The following is a 19982-nucleotide window of genomic DNA, read 5'->3' as shown; positions in this document are numbered from 1 at the left end:
GTGCGGAACCCTAATAATATGCAAGATAAACTGTAATGTGGGAAAGAATATTTAGTTCGAAATATTAAACGAAACAATGTTTCATATAAAGACCGTATTCTTAATATAAGGTAAAATGTAACAGTAACATTGCTCTGAGTGTTATGTAAACAATAAATTATTGTAACATATTTCAGAGTGATCACTACACATACAGAGTTATAGGAAATGTTTACAAGCTATAAAGATTTTTGCTGACGAATGACTGTACCAACCTTTAATTGAATTAAAATAAAATAAATTTAACGAAAGTAATTTTAAAATACATTTTTCCAAAAATAATGTTAATGTTTTTGAAATGCGTAGATTTTATAGACTGAAAAATACGTTTTGTAATTCATTTCTATATCACTTTTAAATTGCAAATATTTAGTACTCTAGTATATTATCACGAATAATGTGCAGTTTAGATAAACTTAAATCTTTGACGCTTCATCAATGGTCTTTGCGAATATGACTTCATGTAGTGAAACTTCTATTAAAAACAAATGTGTCAGCTGGTAAAAAGTGATAGTCCAGCGGGAGAGAATTGAGACTTGTGATCGACAGTCTTAGATAACACTTTATGCGTTATGTAAGATTGTCACTGCTCACAAACAAATTTCCATAGGATGCGCTGCAACGTTCTCTGCGTATTATAATAACCCACTGCAGACTAACAAGCGTGGCGATTAACGTACATCCTTCCATGGATACCTGATACCTTTCTTATCTGAAGCGAAGGATTGAGGGAGACCGAATATTTAATAGTCTTGTTTGTGAGTAAAAATAACGACACAGCTGCGGCAGACAGAGCGTTGTCGCTTAAACCGTCGTTTCAATCTTTCAAGACGTCACGCTGTCTGTCAAACATAAGAAGATCCTCCGGAACTGTGTTGTATTGCAATTTTGTGCTAATCACCAGAATTATGTTAGTGTCCGCGAAACAACTTTTGCACTTTCTACAACACTTGTGGCTAATACTTCAATATACAGGTATAATGTAGACGAGTGTAAATATTTCGCAAGTGGATAGAGTTAGTCTACACAATTATTTTTACTACGAGCACCATGGTTTAACATGTTTTGTTTTTTTTTTTAATTACATTGAAAAAACCGGTTTCCTGTAAAATGTCCTTTTTGGAGTAATTTGTTAAATAAAAAACATAATATAAAAATACAATACATTCTTTTTCATTATTTTTAAAGTAGACCACACAATAAAATGAAAGTGATTTAACTTTAATAATAAAAACAATCGTGTTCTAACCAAATAAAATATTACAAAAAGAAGTCTTACACACTTAAAAGTCTGGCAAATCTGAAAGATAATTAAAACGCCCATACTAAAAAATATTTGTATAGACTAACTCCTCTGCATAACACTCTGTATATCTTTGATATTCATGTCAACAAAATCTTTCTCTATTTTTGTCTTTGTTCAAGAATTAATCCAATTAACATTTAACGTGTTAATTATTGTTAAATTGCTTTTGAAAAATGCGATTTCTTAAACAATTTGAGTACGTTTTGTTATTAAACAGCTGAACAAACTAAAGATCTTCAAAACGTTTTGAGTTATTCGAAATACGCAAACTTTATTTGGGAAACTTGGCATTGCGGCCGTACGAAGTTACTTTTATTTTGCATAACCACCTCATCTGTTACATTAAGCTTTTAAACTTTACGTGTTGTAAATTGATCATTAGAAAACTTTTATAATTTATCAAATACTTTTTAACGACCCAATTACAAATGTTTATTGACGTTTACAAGTATTTTTCGTAACAAATACGCCACTACCTTTTTTGAGAACGACTCTACTTCCTTCTTTTTTATAAACAAGTCATAATTACTTTGTCCAAGGTTGCAGTGAAAAAAAAATCAATATCTAGTGCGGATTATAATTATAATGTCAACGAATTATCATAAAGGCAGTCGTCGAGAGTTGGAGGTATCCATCTTGTTAATCCTTGATTTTTACATGGCCAACTGTATGTCGCCTGTTCCTATGTTGCAACATTTATTTATAAACAAAAACCTTTGTTGTGCATTGTGCATATGCACACGTAGTAAATACTATGTTTTTGAAATAACTTCTTATTTTATTAAGGATTAAATCGATTATTCACAAATGCAGCATAATGTCTATCGTATCAGATAGTATTGTAATAAATAAAATACATAATAACGGATACAGGTACAGGAAGTAAACAGAGGTATATTTAAAAAAAGATGATAAATATTAATAAGTAATGAGAACGTACTTTCAAAAAGAAATTAAAATTATTTCTGACTGATAACTTGAAAAGTCGATTAAATTAAAATTAAAAATACTTTAATTAAATTGAGATCTTAAACAACGTTGCACGACTACCACTGCATGTGCGGAAGTGGCTAAATATTGGTCCTTTTCTTACTTGATTGAAATTATAATAAAAAAAATGTACAAAATGTTAATAATAACGAATACAGGGCAGCTGGCCAGACCGCTAATCATACCTACAACGCCTCATCATTGTAGGTTGTTACACATCATAATAAAAAAAGTAATGTACAAGTTGTTGTTTTGTTAGTTTGTTTGTGAGTATTTATTCGGAAGTGCGCAATAGTTCAACATATATCTAATATTTAATTTTATTCTCAAATATATTTGTTTTATTCCAGCCAGTACTACTTCAAGTCACGCTTTAAGTCTTGAAAATAAAGTATCGTACTTTATTTAGATATTCTAATCTATTTCAGATTCATGTCTGTATTTGTGAGATACGAATAACAATTAAAATCACATATATATGGTGATAAAACATGTTTCATTTGGAGAAAATTAAAATTTGCAAGATCAACATTAATTAATTAAAAAAATAAATAAAAAAAGGAAATCGCTGGATGCTTGCTGCGCAACACGGTGATCGCTGAGATATTTGGGGGAGGCCTATGCCCAGCAGTGAACGGTATCGGCTTATATGATGATAACGATAAACTATAACGCATTGATATTATGAAATAGCACCAAAATCGAAGTACATATTTTAAAAATTCCGATGAGACGAAGATATGAATAATTGCAATGTGCGAATATTTAGATAAACCGTAACAGACAAAGCATGGATTTCACAATTGTCAAAATAGCTCATCCATCTTTTTCTATGTATTGCTCGATGACATTGTTATATGGGTTTTTGCGGTGATTTCAATAAATTATGTACAGAGGTATTTTATATAAAATGCTATCTATCATACACTTACAACGTGCAACATAATTATATCATATGACTTTTGTAACAATTAAAATTTATAAATATCATATTGAGAAAAATATTTGTAATATAAATTTCAAATGAATATTTTTAACGATAGAATTAATTATGTAAATAACCTTAGGAACGCGCAATTTACATATAATTATTTAGAATCAACGCTTATATTTATTATTTTTTGATTTTGGACTTGTGAACCTTTAAATACATTTTACTCTTTATATTGTATTATTGTTTTTTATTATATTATTATTATATTTACCAATAACATCTGTTGTATTTTATAACTTCTATAATTGCAATCTTTATTGATTTATGTACTAAAAAATTTCGTTCGAATCTATTTTATTGAAGTTACATTTTTGATAATTTAATTCGTCCAAAAAGTAAGTGAATCATGTGAGAAAAAAAATACGAATAAATCTAATTAATAATAAAAAAGGACACATATGTACCATATGACAATGTACCAGATATAACGAACGTATTATTTTCGCCACTTTTTTCTTGGGAAATTCGACTGCTGTGGGGAAACATAAGGGTTATGCCATACTCCTACCGATCAAAATTCCATACATTTTTTAACGCCTATTGTCGAAAGTGCGTCAATGCTTACCCACACAACTGCAATTGCAGTGGCACTCGAGCTCCAGCCAATATAATATAATCTCCAGATCTAAAAAGAATATGGTTAGATTAAGATGACTTGGATATTACTCAAAGACGGGGCTACTTCCTTTGTCGGAAGCCGACCTTCACAAGGTCACCTGTCCACGTTGTGGGCGGATGTTTTACGCTGCGCTTGCTGATCCGTGGTCTCTACTCGTGAACCTATTCGCTATAATGAACATTAATTCATTCCAATTTTGTAATTAACATATTGAATAGAATATTTATTTTTTAAAAATCTGGTAATGACGTAATTTACTTAATTAATATGCCGAAAATTTATCGATAGTAACGATGCTTGGTTCGTGTTTTATTATAAAAAAATACTATAATGTCTACTTGTTAATAATTTTTATTGTAAGTACGTTAACTGGTAAGTAACGTTACTGGCTTAGTTTTATCACCGGTATCTTTAGAAATTCCTTGAATACATTGTAAAAATCAGATTTTACTAATGTAAGTATATTATTATTTCGAAATTGGATAAATTGGCTAAACGTAACATATAGTTCATATCAAAGTATAGACCACATGACCGCTAGTCCCTTATCAATTATGTGTGAGCGAGACAGCTGTCATAAATTAAGCGTCGGTGTCGAAACAGGAACACAGCTATTCGGACGCCGACGCTTCACTTCGTGGCCGTTCGGAGATCGGTGTTCACTCGATGCGTTTACTTTCTTTCGTTCAGTCATCAGAACGCATGCGCGGGCAATGTCAAAGACGTGTTCGTAAATTTCACTCTTTATCATAACCTCATTTATACTGAGAATTCAGTTTTCACATTCTTGACTTAAACAAGAATTCCTGGAAAATGGCTCAATTTACAGCGCTTGAAAAGTTTGGAATTGCTTTTCTTGTAGCTATAATATTATATATCCTTAATTATGTGTTACAAATAGTGTATACTTATGTGGTGGGTCCAGCGGTGAACAAGGTGGATTTCAAGTCGAAAGGCCAATGGGCTGGTAAGTACATGAATTTTTAACTTTTTGATTTTACGGTATTTTAATGTTTTGAATGCAGCTAATTTTTTTAGCCTGCGGGTCATTGACCTATGACCTCTTTTCATAGTTGGTTGTCATATATCGTATTAAATAATTTTTGGTCTAAAGCGACGTCAAAGATTGATATTACCTTCGCAGTAGAAATAAAGTTTATGATTATATTCAAGCGGTAAAGAGAAATTATTGTGTATCTACCGTGTCATCAATGCTATAGGTCAGACAGCTTAGATCGGAAGTAATAGCCAAGCTTATTAGTTAAAAGAAATTTACAAATTATTTTTTATTATTTATATTATATAGTTGTTTGTATTATTAAATAGTAGATAAATTTTGTAATTCTATGTATAATAATTGTTATAGTTTTAGCATTACTCCGGTGACATGTTTTATTTCTGCGTAGCGTCGGCTGCATTGACGTATACGACGTAACTACGTTTAAAAATTCAATTGAGTGATTGATTTCAATTGGTAATCTGTGTAAGATACTACAAAAATAATTTAGTTGTATTGAAGTCATAAATTCTAAACGAAGTTTTCATTGCATTGTCTATATTGGAAAATTTTTTCTTATAAATCCTAAACGAATGTTTACACTATTTGTTTTCGTTTTGTTTCCCTTCTAATTTTTAAATTTATCACCGTTCCAAATTTAAAATAACAGATTATAAAACAATATATTATGAATAACGAGTTAATTGGGATCGCATCGTATCGACAACGGCCCTGCCTGTTGCATTCGCTGTACACGGGATAGGTAGGTTATTGGAATGATAACCTACATACGCGATGTAGGTCAATAAAGTAAATATGGTTATGCAATGTACGTCGATATTTGCTTTATTGAATTAAACAACTTTAAAATAAAATTTATTATTTGACTGATAACCACATATATTATAGGTTAATATAAATATTAGTATTTCATTATAAAATAACTTGACAAGACAAAGATAACAAGTGTTACGAGTATTTTCGAAATACGAATTTTGGCGCAATTAACCATATATACTTAATTTATATGTCATGATTTTTAACATAAGATGTCCAATACTGGACATAGGTCTCGTTCATAAATTGCGATAAGACCGGTTGTAAGCGGCTTCGAGCCGACCATCGTTTTATGTCGACCTTAACAAGGTCATCTGTCCAAGTTGCGGGTGGACGTCCAGCGCTGCGCTTCCTGGGTCGTGGTCTTCACTTCAGAACCTAAACGCACCTGCGACCATCTGTTCTGCGCATTATGTAGCGTGCCCATTGTCATCTTTGAGGGGGGACGCCTAGGCGATTATTTATCGCGATGGGATTCTATCGACTGATATATTTAATGTGTATTAAACTATTCCAGAATACATTATTTATAGGTTAAAAATTACTGTACTTAAAAGAGACAAATATTGTTGTATAGATGGATTACAATTGCAGGTTGTTTGTTTCAGTAGGAGGAATAAGAGTCCATGACTTTTGGTATCTCTGGTATTTTTAGTCGGAAGAAGGAAGGCAGTATTTTTTGCTAGCTTTAGAACCTGCTTTTCATGTTATTCTGTCGGTAGAAACAACTTTAATTGAACCAACCATAGGAAATTTAAAACATAATTGCTAAATCGAAATTAAGTTGAATTAATGAAAAAACCTTTTACGTGCGTATAACCGTTGGTATCACGCACTATAATTTTTTTTTCATCTCATGGCTAATAATATTTTAATGTTAAAATATTATTTAAACTATTCCTCAATGTACGTTAGTACAATTTTTTCTTAATATTTAGATGTAATATTTTAACTTATCGTTTTATATTTACCTTTATTACGATCGTGTAGAACAAAAAAGAGGTACACATTACAATTGTGGTTTTACCGGTTACAAGTTAATTCGAGCGCTTTTAGCAGAAAAAATGTTGAATTCGAACTCATTTCTTAAATGTATTTCATACATTTAAGTGAAAACAGACGTAGTGTTTTCAAAGGTGCCGCCTTCCCCTGTACTTATTTACAATAAAGAGGTAGTCCTTTGTAGCGTCTTTATCTCTGTCAAATCGTTATTGTCAATATGCAAACAGTATTTAATTATTCGACAAAAATAACATCTTAGTCTGTTTGAGAAACATCCTATTACAAACTTTCTATGTATAAGTGATTTGGTTTATTGTTCCAAGAAGCCTAAAGTATTCTCCACTTTATAGCTAACAGCAATGCCTACGTAATAACTAAGAAAAAAATCATATCCCTTGCTTTTAATAAATGAAACTATTGACCATAACTGTGTCAAATGCTATAAAGGAGATAAATCTTAACTATATCATTCCCTAAATGGTTATAAATCAACTCAAGATAGGAACGGTATCGTGGCGATCTTTAAGGAAGACCTATGCCTTTCTAAGGGCGTCTATAGAAAGACATGATAATCTTGCTGAATAGTTTTCTATTGTATACTATATGTGATGTGGTATGTGTACGTTGGTTACTGGAGCTACTTATGAAGAACAAGCAAATATATATTGCATGTATTGATGTTAATGCCGCTATCCTGGAAGCCTTTGCAACTTTGGTACTGAAGGGTCCACGAACTTAACAAAATTTATGTAACCCCATTTTGCCAGTTGAACGATGTCGGCACGAAGGTAGACTATCAGCGTGTTAGCGTTTTAGGGGAATGAGTGTAAGTGTACGATGTAAGATGAAAGTGTTGACTAATTGGCTTAATAAGGGTTTTCCTCGGATAGTCCTCGCTGTGCGCGGAAGCGGGGGCGGAATCGGCTGTCCCCGGAAGCGAAACGATTTGTGATCTGTATGCTGCTTGCCTTTAGTACATGATTTTTGTATTTCAGTGAGTCACTAATGAGGATTTGGTGTGATGAGTGGGTTGTGGAAACTTTGAGATAAGATCAATAAGGACATTCTTAAAATGTCTTTTTCTGGTCTTGGAGGAGGAAGGGGGAGTATAGCGTGAAATCGTTACGACATAATAGGAATTGAACATTTACTGACAATGCTAACTGCCCCGACTGACTTTGTATTGTCAGCCTTTAGCGATCGAATAGAAAATTATATAAATGTAAGGAATTTCAGAAAGCAATACTAGCTTAGACATATGCCTACCCCATAGATTTCCACTAGGTTAGAAGTGGCCTGCGTCTTTCGAAGAACTTAACGAGATTGTCTCTCTACCTTGTCTCCGTTCTAAAATCTTTAAGATCCCAGCGCCCCTATTTTCTTCGCGCTATGTGGCTTGCCTACTTTTAATTATCTGCAGATCTCCTAATTCATGATTCAATGTCGTAGAAAAATCCCTTACATAGTTTTATCTATGGCTCATTGTGGTGACCTTAACAATGAGACCCAGAATTAAAGGTCACATCATGATAACAAATCATCCGCATAATTAAAAAAAAAACTATTATAAAAATAAGTTTTATATTAAGAACGCTCAATGTGATGACTTTACCGTCATTAATGTATGTAATTATCGATTACGTTTTCAGAATAATGCTTTAATCGTACATAGAATTTTTTGTTGCAATACATCCAAACATGCCGCTATGACAAACAATTGTGGTTACGTAATATATTGTAAAAATATTTAAATAAAATAAAAGAAGAAAGAATTCGCGATCCAGTGTTAATGAACATCGTAACGGAAAAAAACTTGCTTCTTTTCAAAGATGCAATTGATAAATCAACGCAAGGAGAGGGCTCCAACTTATTCGTTTCAGCAAGTAGACTCCCGCTGCTAGGCATATGCACCTTCTAAGGTCGCTGCGATGACCGGTTTTATGCTGCCCGCATCCAGCGATTGAATATTATAATTGCTAAAAACAATAAGGGTTGAAATAACATCCAATTGTTCCGTTATGGTTAAGGCGTTGCATTTACTTTCCATTTGTTGAAGTTAGGTTGCCAGCTCCTCATCTTTAACAAAAATGTGTTAAACCGCACTCCAGTTCTTAGTTTGTTTGCTGATGCTAAGTAGAAAATACTTCATACGAGCCGTCATACATTTCCTAACAACTTCTATCACTACAAGTTGGATTTATTATCCGTCGTGTACGACCACATGACTCATAGATAAAATTCCATATGGTAAACACGTTTTTAATAAAATTAACTGAAACGTCTTCCAGTTATATTTACCTTTTAGTTTGAGAGCATTTATACTACTTCGTAAAACTAAAACATTTTGTGCAGGGTCTGCATAAAAAGATAGTAAGATTTTTCATATTTAGGAAGTAACTGAGCACCTAATACCTTTGCTCTTAGGGGCAATCCTTCGAAGACTGTCTATTGTCGATGAAAATCCAAAAAATGACTCATTATCATTTCAGCCGTATAACGTCAACTGCAAGGTATAAGCTTTGCATTAAAGTGTTGTAATGTGGGCCACGAAACGGCAAGTGCATCGATAGAAAACCTATGATGACGACGCCAAGGTCGTCGGAAGTCACTGGATGCAGATCACTTCGTACCGCTCGTATTGGAAAAAGTGGTTAATAAATGTTAGTATACACAAGATTCTTTTCTTAAAATTATTGGAGATTCTTTTGTATTCAAGGGTTGTAACTATATCATATACTATAGAATGTTTTGTCTATAGATTTTAGATACTTTGAATCCTTACAAATGCTTCAAAATCTTGCAAAGTGACTGTTTGATATTTGTTATTATTAACACTTTTTTTACACTTGCGTGGTTTGGATCGAAAACAAGTTTTGATATATTTTCAATTATATTATTTTAAATAAAATGTATCGATGATTAGGATATTTTAATCATTTTTACGTCGTCGAGTCCAACTTATAGCTAAAGATTCGTTTAGTCTATTTAAATTAGCTTTTAAGGACAATGCGCTTTTTAATCAAGCCTGTACCTCGGGTATAAAGAGTTTATTTGCGGTTGCATAAATTGGTAGGAGAAAAATTATGTGTTTGTCAAGTTTCGGAGGCAACTTGGTATAAGTTTACAAAACCGGCTAGTCACATACAAGGAGATCCAACACAAAGTTAATGAGTTGAAGTGTTCTTGATAATTAATAAAACCTTACCGATTCGAGAATAAATATTTTATTTATTATTTTAAAACTTGTGAATGTCTCACATTTATCGAAGTATACGTCGATATATGTTTAATTACACATATATATATAACTGTAAACACACCAGTTTCTTACGTACTCGCGTATTTATATGTCCATCTAAAGGTTGTCTAGAAAAAAATCACGTTTCGCGATAAGGTCGCTCGGTGTAAATTATTAATGATTATCATTTAATTTTTCATAATATACATTTATTTAACTAATTTAAAAAAAAAACATTCTATAATATACGAATAAATGATGCAATCAAAATAGTTTCATTGTCACTTAATTTTTTTTTATATTTCTGCCTTCATAATCACAAGGATGTAACATGTATCAAACAAGTCAGTTTCCTACAATGTGGTTTACTTGCTGACCTTATTTTGCTGTAGTGGAAAAATTGCATGAATATTTTATTATATGTACAGTATAATCAATTGTAAATGTGTTTATAATTATCTACTAGTGGCTACTGGATAAATAATAGAACATTGTAATGATTCGGATTAGATTTCATCATCATTTTAGACGTAAAACGACGCCATAAGATTTGTTGGAAGCGGTATGCATCCTAAATCTTCTAACAACCTCAGTTAGGTCTTCTGTCCGCCTTGTGGCTGCACGACCTACGCTGTACTTGCGTAAAATCATATATAATTTCCAATTAGTTTAACATTGGTGTATTAGACAGTAATATCGTGTTACTATCTTAATAATACTGATTGCATATCGATTATATTGAAAAGATATCATAGCCTATATCATAAAAAATTTACCACTAAATTATCTCTTTGCACCAACAAGAATTTAAAATGGGAAAAATAACAACGTATTCTTTATAAATACGATTTATTGAGGACATATCCTCATATTATATGTATTGATTTAACACGAAAGAAAAAGTAAAAGGTTGTATTATATATATAACAACCTTTCGTCTAGTAGAGGTCAGCTAAAAAGGGTGTTCATTAAAAAATGCATTTTTCATCTATATATATAATAAATGACTAAAATAATTTCTTGGCATGTATGTATTTGTTCGCGGGCAGGAGACGGGTAGACATTAATAATTTTGCATTATTAACAATGTTTACACACACATTTAAATGTTAGTAAAAGGCATAACTTTAATGAATTCATTAAAGTTAACAGGACCAAACGTTAACTGGTATAAATGAATAGATATAACGAAAAATTACAATGTGCTTATCTAATAAAATTTTTGTAGCTACATCACAATCCTTACTTGTCCTAAAAGGGCGTCATTTTTTTGTTAAAATTGTTATTTTTAATCACTACTTATTTTATTAAAAACTATAAGATGGCGATGTCCATGGCTTAGATCGAATCTATTAAAATTTATTACACGTATTAATGACGAAAATAATTATAAAATTAATATAATACGTTATTACACGGGAAGTATAAAAACTGTTCATTAAAATGTGCTCACGGCTTGCAAGGTTAGCTATCTTGTTATGATTAACTTGTTTGATTGTAAACAGGCAAAAAAAAAATACTTATACAATTATATGTTATAACAACCATTGCAGAACTATAAGGCTACAAGTCGTTGGTATAATCGATTTGCAAATGAGATCAATATTTGTCACTATTCATTTACTTATTATTTACCGGTTTCCTTTGCTAAAGGCGGGCGGCATATAGTTTACCTTTTTTGTAGTTGGCAAATGCTGTTTACCTGTTGGCATTTATAGCTTTGTCGAGGATCGGTAGCAAAACGTAGAAGTCGTTTAGTTTAGATCTCATTTTTAATTTGAGATCTCTGTTGGAAAACTCGATCAAGCATTTCATTTTTTACTATTTATTTCATCGAGTTTGGAATGTACTAAGTGCTACAGTCGATTTGGTGGAAGCTCTTTGTAGTGTTTGAAGACAAAGCTGCCAGAAAAAGACCTTGGCTTAAACTGTCGCTTAACACAACTATTATTCCACATGTTTAGATAAATTATCGAGAAGAGGCTTTGTGCCGTATAATATTTGAGGTTCGATTTTTTGTTCAAAGCAATTATCATTTCCAAGTTGAAAAATTCTTTATTCAGCATTCGATATCAAGTTGAGCCTACCAGGTATTCGAATTATAAATGCCACGGACCTGAAAAAATCGTTTCCGACGTGTGCCGTGCTATCCTCTATGGAGTTATTTGCAGAGAAGTAACTTGTACACAAATGTTTGAAAATTTTATTACCCCTACATTGGTAGCTCCTGTGCTTTCTGATTATTATCTGAGATCTTATTATAAAAGCCCACATAAAGATGACATCTGAAAGATTTTATAACTCGATGAAGTAGATATAATGTGAATATCATACTTCCAAGAAAACCAGGGAATGTTTTTGTGAACATACAATACACCATCACTCTGATTTCTTTTCCTATTCCTTCACTGTCCATGCCGCAAGATTATGGAACGCTCTCCCCTACGAAGTACGTGATTGTCCATCATTACCTGTATTTAAAAAGCGAGTCAAAGAGCACTATTTATCGCTAGTTGTCTAGTATATATAATATTTTTAGTTATATATGTTATATATGTATTTATGCTTATATTATGTATATATATTATTTATTATGCTTATTTATGTAAGTATATAATATGTAAGTATACATTTATGTTCATGTTAAGTATGTAATTATGGTCAAAAGTCGTATCTATTGTAAATATTTCAATTTAATTATTGTGCACGTTGTGTCTGCCTTACTTTTTATGAATCTCCTTCCGTAGACCTACTGGAAGAAATTTCTGGTTAGAAATAAGTAGTGCCTGTTGTGTCAGTTATATTTGTATTGTTACTTTAGTGTTTTTATTGTGTACAATAAACTGTTAAATAAATAAGTAAAATAAATACATTTTTATACACTATTAGGAAGCATTAGTTAATATTTAAATTACTATTTAATATTTAAATAAAAAACATATAACATGAATATATTAAAAAAAGATATGCACCGTTGGACAGGACTTTTGCGATAGTACTATATTAGCAACAGTCGTTGGAAGTTGTTTCTAAAACTTTTACGGAGCGCTCGCAAAGAAAAATAGTTGAAACTCCCTGTATTTCTATCTCCTAGTCACCAAGGAATAATATTTAATAAAAAGTTATATCCCTCTATTTTCCGTGCAATTGTAACCAAGAAACTTTTCGTTTATGTTGTTAAAATAACCAGTTATTACGTCGGAGTGAAAACAAGTTTTGTTTTTTTTGGACACAAATAATATAATTTGGCGGGCCCATTATTTTTTCTTGCACTTGGGTTGAGATTCACTATCGATTAAAGATAACATAATTGCATAAGCTTCAAACATGTGCGAAAATTAAAATAGAAATTACAGTAAATGGATTTCTGTTTATCTAAAAGTAACCTTTTTAGGACATGTACGTTCCGCTTTAGTTTAGTTTTGTCTTAATTTTTTACCATTCTTAAAAACAAATTAATTGTTGAAATTAAAAAGGCGCTAATAACGGACATGATATAATATAAAACATTGTAAATGATTTTATACGTATTTAATAATTCTACGTAACTTCGCATTGTTATATAACTCACGTACAAAAACATTTCGTATTGTTAACAACAATGACTACTTAACATCGGACATCATTTATTTATTTATTTTAAAAAAAACTCATTTATGTACATAAACATTGAATGTTTAAATTAAAAAAAAAAAAAACAATACTTAAACGCTTCGACTTTTTTATTCATTAGAATTTTAGTAAACAAAAGGCTAATTTACGAAATCTTATTTTCCTTTTAAAAAATTACCGATTCCGAATATATTATCGCAAGACTTGCACGAGACACAAACTCGTAGAGTCATTTTGGCGATGAAGATCACGACAAACAACATTTTTAGTCAAGACAAGTCTTGACTAAAAATGTTAATTACCTACGTGCATGATTATTTAAATTAGGTTTCTTTACGAGAGGTAGCCCAGCTGTAGAGGACTGCGATTTGCGATCGTAGATCGTGGGTTCGTTTCCCGGGATACAATCTTACATAATTATCACTTAGTGGATTAATTATGTAGGATTGCCACACACTCACAACACACACACACACACCACTCACAAATAAGTTTCCATATGATGGGCAGCAGCGTCCTCTGCATACCATAATACGCTTTCCAGGCATAGCGATTATGGTATATCCCCCATATTGGTCTGGAGGCCTTTGCTTTGTATTCGGCGTCTATGGGTTGAAACAACGCGGACCGGTTGTGTTCATATTTCTTTTAATAATTTAACAAAAAATTGATATTACTAAGACGTAATGCTAAAAAGGTAAATCTTTGTTATTAAAATGTGGTCTAAATGCCAGTTTGATCTTATGTCTAACGGCCAATATTCTGCCGGCTAAGTTCCGTTATTAAAATGTAACGTGTAATGGAAATAACAATATATAAAATACAGTACAATGGCCGATATAGACAATGATTAGGTTGTTTTGTGGGCTGTAGGTCGTGAACTGTATAGCAATAACTGACGTAAAGAATGTAAATTAATGAAATATATGTTACCTACCGGAATAATACATGCGCGGCACTCGTGGTAGTATATTCTATTAAATATTTGATCTGAAGTTTAGTTTAATAATAAATGTATTGACTTTTAAAACGCGCTTCATTTCTCATATAATGGTGATGATGATTGATATATACTACTAGTTTACAGGACAAAATATTGTACAAAAACATTGTCTGTTTTTTGCAATGTAAACAATATTTTACTATTTTAAACTAGTCATTTCATTTACAATAAACAGATAGAAAAGTGAAAATTTCTTATAATATGGCGTTTATTCCTACATATTGACTCATCACGATATCTCTATAACTACAAGGCATAAAGAATAGAAATTTACTATTCCTTTAGGTGAAAAGAGCTCAGCTAAATACAGATTTTATGAAATTCTACCCGCAAGGGGTTGAAGTGTTTACTCTCTTAAAGGTGAACTTTACCAGAATATTTTTTGTTGGCCTGTTAAAAATTGACAAAAAATAATTTTATGAAATAATCCACGAAAAGAAATGTGGACCATACGAAAAAGGTGGGAAAAAGACAATAACATATTTTTAATCTATCGTTTGTTATCTAAGTTTAAAACATCTTATTCTCGATAAGTATTTAAGACTTATGACAGTATCCAGTCTTCTTCTTTATCTAATGGATTTAGGCGTTATGTTGCGGAAGTCCATCCTAAGTAAGAAAACGACCAATATATAGCTACTTCCGCACATGCAGCAGTAGTCGTGCAATAAAGTGCACCGCCCGCCAGCCTGCTGATAAATGCGCATGCAGCAAGCAATGCGAATTACACAACTACTCTAAGTGTAAACGTGTCTTCCTCTTTTTATATTTTATATCGTATATCCACCTAGTGGAGGACAATCACGCCGCGTTTACCGGCTATTTGACGCCACTCGAGAACCTTTCGGTTTCAACAGCCATGGGTTGCACCAGGAATGTGCCCTGGTTGTGCGATGTTTTCAGTCTTGTCATAATCAAATGTCGCGAGTCCATCTCATTAAACTCATAATATTAAAACTCAGTATTAAATACTGATTGTCAGTGCATTCATTTTTCTCTCTTTGTTTTTTGATTTTGCTTTTTCCATTTTTATATCTTTCTCACTATGATCACTGGCAGCAATTTTTCGAGGTTATTTGTATTGGTCATAGATTTTATATTTACTCTTTTATCCGCGAATACATTTTGAAACATTTTACTAACTAGCCTTACAACTATCATTACACAATTATGTAATGAAACTTTTCATTGCAAATATTATTCAATAAAATATATGTAGAAAAAAACTAGCAAATGTAAGCGCCATTGGTTCCTTTATAAAGTAAATAAGTAAGATAAAGGAATAAAGGTCAATACTTGAAAGTTTAAGCCCAAAGACTTCGCAGTTACAATATTGTTACATATTGTTGTCACTCGGCACAACACGTCATATCAATTAAATTAAAAATAAAGTGCGCCTTTGTAAAGATTTTTTTTTTGTCAATTTTTAAAACGAATACTTTACGTATTGTATACGGCCCTTACAATCGCATAATGATGCAGAGGAAATCCTCCTTTTATGTCATAGTTGAATTTTGTTTGCAAAATTATGGAATTTTCAAGTTCACCGGGTTTATGCTGACAGAGCGCTGAAGGTAAGCGCCTTTATATAACACTAAAATCTTTACAGTAGCGAATTCACAGGACGGGTATCCGATAGAGATTGACATACATTTAAGTGAAGACTATATGGAGGGACCAGGAAAAGAGCCCCGGTGACAACCCTAGCCAAGGTCTCCTCAGATCATGGCTAGGGTTGTCACTCCAGATGCTCTTAACAATCCGATTCGAGATTCACCGAGCTAGTCGAATCAAGGCTTGATCGGTTGTTATTGTAATATAATAAAAAAAAAACTAAACCATGATACATACATATTTTTTCGCTAGATTTACTTATGTTTTTCTACTTTATTAATAGTCGGAAAGGAATAAATGTTGCTGCTCTTCACTTAACTTCTCCCAAGGGTCGGAGTCGGCTTAAGTTTTATTATATTTGCACTTTGAGGCCATTACAAGTTTTCCTAAATACTCCCCTGGGTGATTCGTTATAGTAAGTATACGAGTGTTTCAGCGTAATACCTTTTTATTACGCTATATTTGAATCGATAAATAAAAAGACGTAATCACGTTTAATACCAGCAGTTCTGGTTTCTCGAGTTCTATTAAGAGCGGAATGTATGTCAAGTTATTGTGCGCTTATATCAGTGAAGGTATTTTTGTTTTTGCAAAAAATCAATGGAAAATTTTAAATATCGATACGAACGTTTAAAAGATAGCTTCGTTTCGAGAGAAATTGAACAACGCCTTTGACACATTTTAACCATCTTTGAAGTAATTTATGAATATCATGCTAGTTAAAGTAATTGTCTTTTGCGATTATTCATTCAAGGAGCCATTTTTTGCAAATCAGCGAAGAGGTGAAAGTCCGATAGCGCGAGATATATAGGCAGTATGGTTAGTTGCTCATTCAAGCAATTTCATAATATCTTTTACTGATTTTAATGTGTGAACGGAGCATTGTAGTATAATAACCCACGTTTAAGCGAGGGCGGTCAGGAGAGGCCCATGTCGTTCCCGACCATAGAGTAGTCCTCGCTTCGCAAAACTTACACTACACTTCGGTCGAAACACTATGCACCTACACGGGTGTATAGTCCCTCTTCATGTGTACTTCTTAGCTGTAACTGAGATACGATCGCCCAACGTATATTTTTATCCCGCTGACCTCTTCCGCGGGCTCAATATCGATGAAGCTGCACAAATCCTAAGACGGCTAGCAGCATGACTTCAGTCACATTAAATGCAAATCGTGTAATAATATCACACTGTCATGTTTTCTGATCTAATTCTGATTTTCGACAAGAGAGAGGTTAAAGTTAATAACTTGTAGTTGATAGCGTTGTCTCTTAACGGTTTCCGGAGGCTTTTTGTGGTTTAATTTTATTTATTTAAAATCTTTTTATACGTTTTCGTATAACGGCGAACTTAATGCCGAAGGCGTTCCGTGCCAGTTAACCGTTTGGGCGGTGCAGAGATAAATTGATAAGGTAGTGAAACTAGTTAATATCATAAAATACAAGAAATAGAGTAAAAAAGTGAAATCAAATCGAGAAAGAAGGGGATCACATAAAAACACATGTGAATATGCTGCAATGTATTTAATTTTCCTGTCTGCCAACGGTCACATCTTCGGTCTTTTACATTGAAATGGCCGCACTTAAATTGTTGAAACCACACACACATATTTTAATGGAGCGTGTCAATTTTAGTTTGTCGCTTAATATCAGATGAATGATTGGCGTGTGTCAAATTATTTAGGTGCTTATTTTCCGCTGATGGCATCTCGATAGACCGGAAAAAATAGTGCTTATATACCTTTTACTACTTTTGTTTATCATGAATGTCGAAAGAGAGTCTGAATAATTAGATTACTTTGTGACAATTTTGTAAGGATGCGCTATACGAATTGTATAGTCGTAATATTATTATATTAAATTTATGGGAGTACGATTTTAAGTAATTAATCTTATACAAACGCGTGAACAGCGCCGCGTGTATATTGCGATGCTTTTTTTATACTGAGATACAGTAAAACTTTGGTAATGTTCGCAGTACGTGGAGCCAAGTCAGCCTGGTTGGCTTTATTAACGCTTTCCATACCGACATCTGTTCCGTAAACAATAGAGCTGCACATCTGTTAGATTGAAATGTCCACATGTGCATTAATTATTTACAATTCGATATTCAAATTGTTTTCGATTTCTATAACTTTGTTTATTACATATTTGCAATTTATAACCGTTATTGGCAAATTGTCGTTTTTACTATCCACAATCGTCCTGATTTAGTCTCGGTCGTCAGGTGAAACGTCAAGATCTACTGTTTTAATATGTCTTTGTCTTGTGGACATTAAAATAGACAATTGAAATATTTTATTGCGTGGAAAGTCGTTCCGTGTGTTAAGCTGCGATATTTTAATTTCTCCGTACGCGTGAGAAATTCTTAATGGCGTCTCATGTTAATGTGACAAAATTTTCTTAAGCTCCACGTGTACGCGTATTCCATTAAAACGCCGATTAATTACGTGCTTTTGATCTTAAACGGGAGAATTTGAAGGTTCAGGCTATACATAAATTTATTACCTGTGCTACCTATACTTAATATTTGTCGTTACTGTGAAATATATTTATTTCACGACAGATCAATATAGTTTAATTATGTCTAGTGTAACCTGTCTCTATCCTTTTATTGGCATTAGATAAGATTTGATGACTAGTAAATTGTTATTTATTACATTCATCTATTTCTTGTATCTTTAAGTATTTACTTGTATCCTCTCTATCTTCCTTTTTTTTCATGTAATATAACTCTTTCTTTTCATTTCGAAAAAGTAGGAAAGGTAGACCAAAAAGAAAATGAGCAGCACTTTTACAGAAGTTTGCGGACCAATTTGGAGGAGAGAAGCAGAAGATAGAAACGAATAGAGAATGCTAGGGAGGCTTACGCCACAGGGGCGACTTCCACCACAATCCAATAATAACCAATTAAAGAATTTTGTATTTAGATTTAAATAAATTATAATAGTAAATAGATGCTTCTACTAAATATAAAATATTAAATTGAATGAATAATAATCTTAATGGTATTATGTATCTAGATTTGTGGTAGAGTAAAGGCTATTATAATTTTTATTTACTTATATATTAGTCAAAGATCAGAGAATTACATGCAAATTATTTATAAATATTAAATATTTGTACAGTAAAGTTTAAACGAAAAACAATTGTTGCCTGTTTCCTTTATAAAATATCTGATAAATACAGACAAGTTAAAATATTATTATTTTATGTTAAATATTAATAATTAACTCTGATCTTGAAAGCATCAAATAGCTTTAGCAATGAAAATACTTTTAAATATTTACAATATTGTATGTATTTCTGTAACGATATTTACAGAAATCGTATTAAGGACTACCAGTTACCTCTTTTTAAAATTGGACAAAAGTTTTGACCCTGTACTCAATAATAAAAATTAATGTAATCTTTGTAATTATTTTCAATACACTGCATTAAAATGATTTAAATCCGTTTAATGCATTTTCATTAAATTTTAACAACGAAAATAATGATGAATATATATGGAGTAATTAAAACTGATCTTTTTTGTCAATATAGTATTTTTTTCGACAAAAGATTTTTCGTGTGCCAAATCAAATGCCGGGCACCATACTTGCTTAAGCGGAAGTAACAAAAAGTAAATAACTCAATTACATCAAAGCACAACTAATATGCATACAAACTTGACCGAAATTCAATCGTCGAATTCTTTACATACTTACTTTAAATTTTTCATTGAATACAAAA

General features: G+C 32.1%; 1 protein-coding gene across 1 annotated transcript in view; it reads left to right on the top strand.

Annotated features, from left to right (window-relative positions):
* Window positions 1–4582: 4582 nt before the first annotated feature.
* The window catches only part of spidey (hydroxysteroid 17-beta dehydrogenase 12 spidey), a 31515-nt gene continuing 16115 nt past the window's right edge, over window positions 4583–19982 (top strand). The window contains exon 1 of the mRNA XM_068767289.1: window positions 4583–4915. Within this exon, the coding sequence (XP_068623390.1) occupies window positions 4762–4915 (154 nt within the window). The 5' untranslated portion in view covers window positions 4583–4761. The remainder of the gene's footprint in view (window positions 4916–19982) is intronic.

The sequence above is a fragment of the Battus philenor genome, unplaced genomic scaffold (assembly GCF_028537555.1).
Source record: "Battus philenor isolate CCGP_79_NKW_IND1 unplaced genomic scaffold, ilBatPhil1.0.hap1 SCAF_23, whole genome shotgun sequence".
Classification (NCBI taxonomy): Eukaryota; Metazoa; Arthropoda; class Insecta; order Lepidoptera; family Papilionidae; genus Battus; species Battus philenor.
This window is presented reverse-complemented; position numbering and strand designations above follow the sequence as displayed.